This window comes from Microchirus variegatus (assembly GCF_963457635.1).
Source record: "Microchirus variegatus genome assembly, chromosome: 5".
Lineage (NCBI taxonomy): Eukaryota > Metazoa > Chordata > Actinopteri > Pleuronectiformes > Soleidae > Microchirus > Microchirus variegatus.
Window position 1 is genome coordinate 19,435,331 of NC_139806.1, and position 6,000 is coordinate 19,441,330.

At 38.0% G+C, this 6,000-nt stretch overlaps 1 protein-coding gene across 1 annotated transcript in view; it reads right to left on the minus strand.

Moving 5' to 3' along the window:
- The window catches only part of st18 (ST18 C2H2C-type zinc finger transcription factor), a gene marked incomplete at both ends in the record, with an annotated part of 37,876 nt that extends 33,821 nt beyond the window's left edge, over positions 1-4,055 (minus strand). Inside the window, 2 exons of the mRNA XM_083889598.1 lie at positions 2,819-2,993; positions 4,002-4,055. Coding sequence (XP_083745724.1) covers positions 2,819-2,993; positions 4,002-4,055 — 229 coding nt within the window. The remainder of the gene's footprint in view (positions 1-2,818; positions 2,994-4,001) is intronic.
- Between the last annotated feature and the right edge of the window lie 1,945 nt (positions 4,056-6,000).

The following is a 6,000-nucleotide window of genomic DNA, read 5'->3' on the forward strand; positions in this document are numbered from 1 at the left end:
ATTTCTTGTGCCACATCTATCAAAAGTCCGAGATAAATACTGTCAAAGTTTGCCTGAAACATGACAAAATGGTGTTGAATAAGCCCATATTGTCAGTCTTAAAGGCAGGTCAATGTTCACGCTATCAGAGCAAAATGTACTTTATATTTCTCTATATTTGCAAGTCAAATTGCAGTTTTACAGACTACTTCATTGAAAGGCTTTTGCCTCACTCTTCAGCTTTACAACTTTGAAAACTTCAACAGATCCAGACATTTATACTTCACGATTTCTCGCATCATCTCTCCAAGATAGTGATAATACGATTTCTGTGTTTTTCGCTGTTGAGAAACAAACTGGATTATGAACAGATCACTACATAAACAGCTTTCTAAAAGGAGGCAGCTATTTTAAAAAGGGCTGAAGAAATGCAAAGAGGGATTTAAATTTTAATTTGAATTTATTCCAGCAAGTGAAAGGTTCTTTTGAGAGGGGATTTCAGCAAAGATGATGGTATTTAAAAGTGATAAACAAGCATCTAAACCTCCAGTGGAAAACAGTCATTTTGCTTCTTTTTAGTGTGGGAGAGGAAATGGGCTTGCTATGGTCACATCCAAAAAATAAGAATAAGTAATAGTAGTAATTAAAATGTAAATAAGCAAGATCCACGGAGATATATCAACTGATTTCTGTCATAAATTGTGTAATTAACATTTTGTCCTGACATACCTTGTGACTCTGGATGTATAGCTATATGTCCTCAGGTGCAAATTCATGTTCTGTGTACTTGGCATTGCATACTTTACACTGTATATGGATGCTTAAAAAATCTTTCACACTTATCACATGCAATTTACATCCTGTGCCTCGACACCAAAAAATTAAGACTTATGTTGATTAAGGATTGTTGTTGTGCAGTTTGAGTTTGTCCCTCAAAAAAATAGTGAATACATGCCTGAATGACTCACTGTGGGCAGTCACGTGTCACATTTGTGTGACAAAGGCTGTGATTAACCAAGGCTGTCATCTATGTTATTTGTAACATATGGATTGTGAGGATGTGAAGAGATTCCTAATGTTTCCATTCTCTCACGAATGACCAGTAAACTTAAGCACAGAAACCTATGCCACACAAGAAAGACAAAGAGTTACATCATTTTGTTGAAGAGTTAATCCGATCATGGACAGTGTTTGAGCATTAGCTATCTTCGGGAAATGCCAGCAAAGGCGCTAAGTAAACCTATTTTACAAGACTCCCTCACAAGGACACAGTGCCAGTATTGGGATAAAATTTCACACAGCAGCATGGCACAGTCACATAACCTAAGCAGGCTTAGGAAAATACGACACTACAAACTATTGCACTTTCTTTCTGTATGTTTGTTGTCATACACACAATGTTCAGATGAGTGAGGTGAGTTTGGGCATAAAAGCCAAAGTGAACTAATGGCTGAAAAGCACACACTCGATACTGCTGTAAATGCTCTGACTTGTTTAAAATGGTAGATTATGGCAGTGTGCACCTGGCATTCTGCAGACTAGCCTGGCAACACTCCTCCCTTATAATTATAATGAACACACAGTAATTCAGGGTTGAGGCTGAAATACGAACGATGTCCTCTGAGACAGCTTGTTTTAATGGTTATGCAGAAGAGTTCCTAGAAGTGCAGATGGCAGATGCTGTGCCTTTGAAGCTATGTACAACTGTACACTACAAGGTATGGAAAGACCCATAGTGTGAGGCCGCGTTGCTCTTTTGTGCTGCTGAATTAGACATTAAGCTTGTTCATGAAACACTAATGAAAGATATATACATTTACTCCAATAATGATAGCCCATTATACTAAGCAGTTAGATAGGAGGACTGCATGGACTGTGTGATTCTTTCAAATGCCCCACTGTTCTTAGTTTGTCCACATAGGGGTGCATTTGCTCACAACTTGGCTCCCCTATGTAGTTTTTTATTAGTCTCAGATGCCTCATTTTAGTTATTTGGAATGTTTAAAAAAAACTCCACTGTAAGATACAAAACATTAGTCAACGTTTTATGCAACCGGAAGCATAAAAAAGATAAGAGCCAAATGCTACGTGACATAAAACGATCATAAAAAGTATGGGTTGGACATTTTTCTTTGTTACATCACTCACACTGTATGTCCACATAAACACAGCACCACTTTAAATGTATCATACTTTTAACACAGAATGTTATTTGCTGGGTCTGGTTTATGAACATGAAAGGTATATATGTGTAGCTGTTCTAGCTGTTCACAATGAATACAGACAACACAGTCTATACATATCGCTATATGTCAAGGCTATGTACTGTAGATAAAACAGTGTAGAGCCTTTTGAATTGCAACAACTACAAAAAAAATGTTAACTCTGAGAAAAAGTTTTGCCGCATTAAAGTCACATAGGAGCCACATTAGCATGTGAAAAGAATAAACAGGAGCATTCTCAGTTACACACTCCACCTGGCTGCTCACCAACGTCCTTGTCAGAAGTCCACCCACCGCACTGGCTAACACTGAAAGACCTCCTGGGGACCACAGTGACCATTCACTCGGTTCTCTCTTTTTCCCATGCACCTGTGACTGTTTTTGTGTTTGCTATTTTTTGCTTTGTCTTTTTCTGGCAACACTGTATCATTGGAGACACACTTTCCCTCAAAAGGAATTCTCCTGCCCAACAATGTGGTTTGTTTGTTCACTGGATATGGCAGGCCAGAGAGTCAAATGGAAAAAAAAAACAAGTCACCACTGTAATAATTAAAATTGCCACAAGAAAAACAGAGCAGCATGAATGTTCTTGAAATAAGAAAATAAGGTACTTTTACCAAGTGTTTTTGTGCCATGTTGTGGGGCTTCACAGGTGCAGTTGGAAAGGCTCTCCTCCTTACTCTTCTCGGATGGCTCATCCGGCTTCTCCATGGTTCTGGACCTTAGAGAGCTGCTTTTCCATTTTCCAAAGGACTTTGCCACAATCGCTTTGTCCGCTCCTTTCATTGTTTTCTGTAAAACACATTTACAGCATGACTTCCCAGGTTTATCCCTCTTGTGAGCCATCTGCCCCCTTTTTTGGCTCTCAATGAACCTGGGCTCATCTTCCCCAAACCCAAAGTAAGAGAGAATTAGGGCATTGTGTGCATATGCATTCTCTTAAGCATTCCAGAAAATTTCCTGATTGCCCTGGCATCTTTTTTAGAGAGCACTTGGACATTGTTTTTCTCCTGACATTTTGCAGTCCTGTGTGGAGTGAGTGGCACTGATTGAAACACTGTAAAACAATACTTTGCAAAGTACCCATATAGTAATGGGGAAAAGGACACTGATTTTTTTTTTTTTTTTTAAACAAATAAACATGTTTTCATATTTAATCCAACTTAAAGGAAATAAAAATAGCACATTATGCCCTAATTGAGTGCTGTACAGTCCGCAAATACTATTACAAGGCCGATCAGGATTAGCGGTGAACATACCTAGTTATCTATTTCTGAGTGCCAAGACAGCTAGCAGTGGGCAACTAAATTTCAAAAGCTGGCAAATCCAGTTGTCTCCTAAATACAGAAAGTACTTAAATCCAGAGCTAACAGAAGAAAAAGACGGATAAAGGGTGCTCTGCATATCACCGAAAAGCTTGTGCACTTTTCAGAATCACTGGCTAGGTTAAACAAATATGCTAAGTAGAGATCAAAACAATCCTTTGATCTGCAGCCTAGTTTCCAGAGGAATGGTTTGGCTGTTGTTGTAAATAACTTGTATAAATCTATACACCATTTGCCTTCAGGTAATATCAAAAGTGCCAGGGATACACAGGCAAATACCTTGTGGTTAGGAAATAGATCAGATAAAAGCACATAAATAATTCAACAACACTGCACTCTGACATAGTGTGTGTTAACGCTGAGTTTTTAACCCCATATGGCCATTTTGCTAGTTTAGTTCTATCACACAAACACAAATAAGTGATCTAATAATATAAGTAGAAGTTTTTGGAGAAAAAAAAGAGAACGTTCCTACCTCCAGCATGCCATTCAGGTCAAACACAGAGTAAAACATTGTGCTAAACTTCATACACAAGAGGCTCGAAGAATCAGAATGCAGAAGCTATGCAACTTGCTGACTAACTTTGCCCTCTGTTTTGATCAACCACACAAAGAAAAACGCTGTCCATTCAAAACAGACAGCATAACTCTTTTCAGAGAGGGGGGGACTGTGAACAAACAAGGCCATGTCCTGAGCTGCAGTCAGTTTCCCGTCAGGCGTCCACAGTGCACGGTGAGGGCCAAAGGGACTGGGACAGGCTGACACCACACTCACAGGCAACAGAACTACTTTTGTGCACACTAACATCCCCTGGAGCATTTTATTTTCTTTATACTCAAATTTGGAGAAGTGTGATGCTTCACCTCAACCCCTTAGGTCATACTTTAAAAAAAAAAAGTGATCAAAATTAGTAAAACTAACACTTTAACAACAGTAAGTGTTTTACATTCCCCTCTGAGTAGTTAACATCACATTATCGTGCAGACAAATTATCATCAGCAGCAAACAAAATGATTGAACAATAATTAACCTTAATACTCAAAAATAAAATTGTTTTGATATATAACCTCTAACTTGTTATTCCACCTCAAGACACGTGTTAAAATTAACAGTCAACGTTTTAAGTACTGAGATTTAATAATTTATCATGTAACTAAAGCTTGTTAAAAACAATTTACACAAAACATGATGCTTCACAGGTTTGACCCTCTGTCTCTACTACTATTACTAGTAACTACAAACTAAATGTGTCAACTCAAGAGTTATTGTAGCCAAATCAACCTTTTTTTTTTATTAAAGCCTAAAACAAATAGGGACCAGGCTGAGTCAGGATGCTATGCTATGCTATGCTATGCACCAGCTAAACTAGCTATCAGCTAAGTAATGTGTCAAAAAGGTGAAGAAAAGTAAGTTTGAACTTACCTATTTCTCAAAGTCATCCAAGTACAGGTAGAACTTTATGTGGTCTGTGCAAATGACAGACTTTTGATGATAGCTTTTTTGAAAATGACATTATTTATTCATCCTCAGTTAATTTGTTAAGAGGCTACACACTAGCTAACGTGGCAGCCCTGCTCAAATCAGCAGCAGACCAAACACAGGTGTAACTTTTTCATAGTACGTGAGAAAAACAACATCGTTTGTTTTTCTTGCTTTTGTAACTGGAATTTGAACGTAATTAAAAACGTGTTTCACAAAGAAAAACACAGTTTAAGTACAACATTTAGTCCATGCAACACAGGACTTTTCTGTCTGTTTTATTTTATAACAGGTATATTTTTAGAATTACCAACATTATTTAGTTTCGTCTGTCTGACTTGAGGAAGTTTTCTGAGGATGTAGGAAATGGCCCAAGGAAGAAATTATTAAATGTTTGTGGTGATGTGAACACGAATGTGGATTCAGGATCCTTTTTTAAAACTAAAATTCTTAATCTTGAGTGAGGAGTAATGGGAAAATTATGAACATTTTCATAATTGACTACAAGTGCCTTCTGTAGTCTGAAAATGTAACTAGTATAACTAGTGTAGATTGTTGATTTGGTTGAACCTTCATGGCAGAAGAGAAGAGGCTGTTTGAATAAATGATGACAAGAAAGTAGACAGGTATGAATCTAAAAGACGGATGCATACATTCATTTATACAAGTGATGTAAATCCTACATACTCATCTTAGGTGTTTGAAGAATATCATAGGAGCGTTATCTACCTTCTCTTGAGTCCCGGAAAAGCAGGTTTGAGACAGAACAGACTGTGCCATATTCTTGACCTGTCTGCCTCAGATGCTCGCTGTATATGGAACTGAATGCTGGATGTGAATTGTATCGTTCCCTGTGTCAACTTGTTAGATGGCAGTTGCTGTAGTGGAGTGGTGAGAGCGGCACATATGCATTATAGGAGAAAATTGTGAAATGACAGATTCCGGGTGTGATACTGAGGGAATGACTAACTAATAGGAGGGGTGCTCCAGGCTG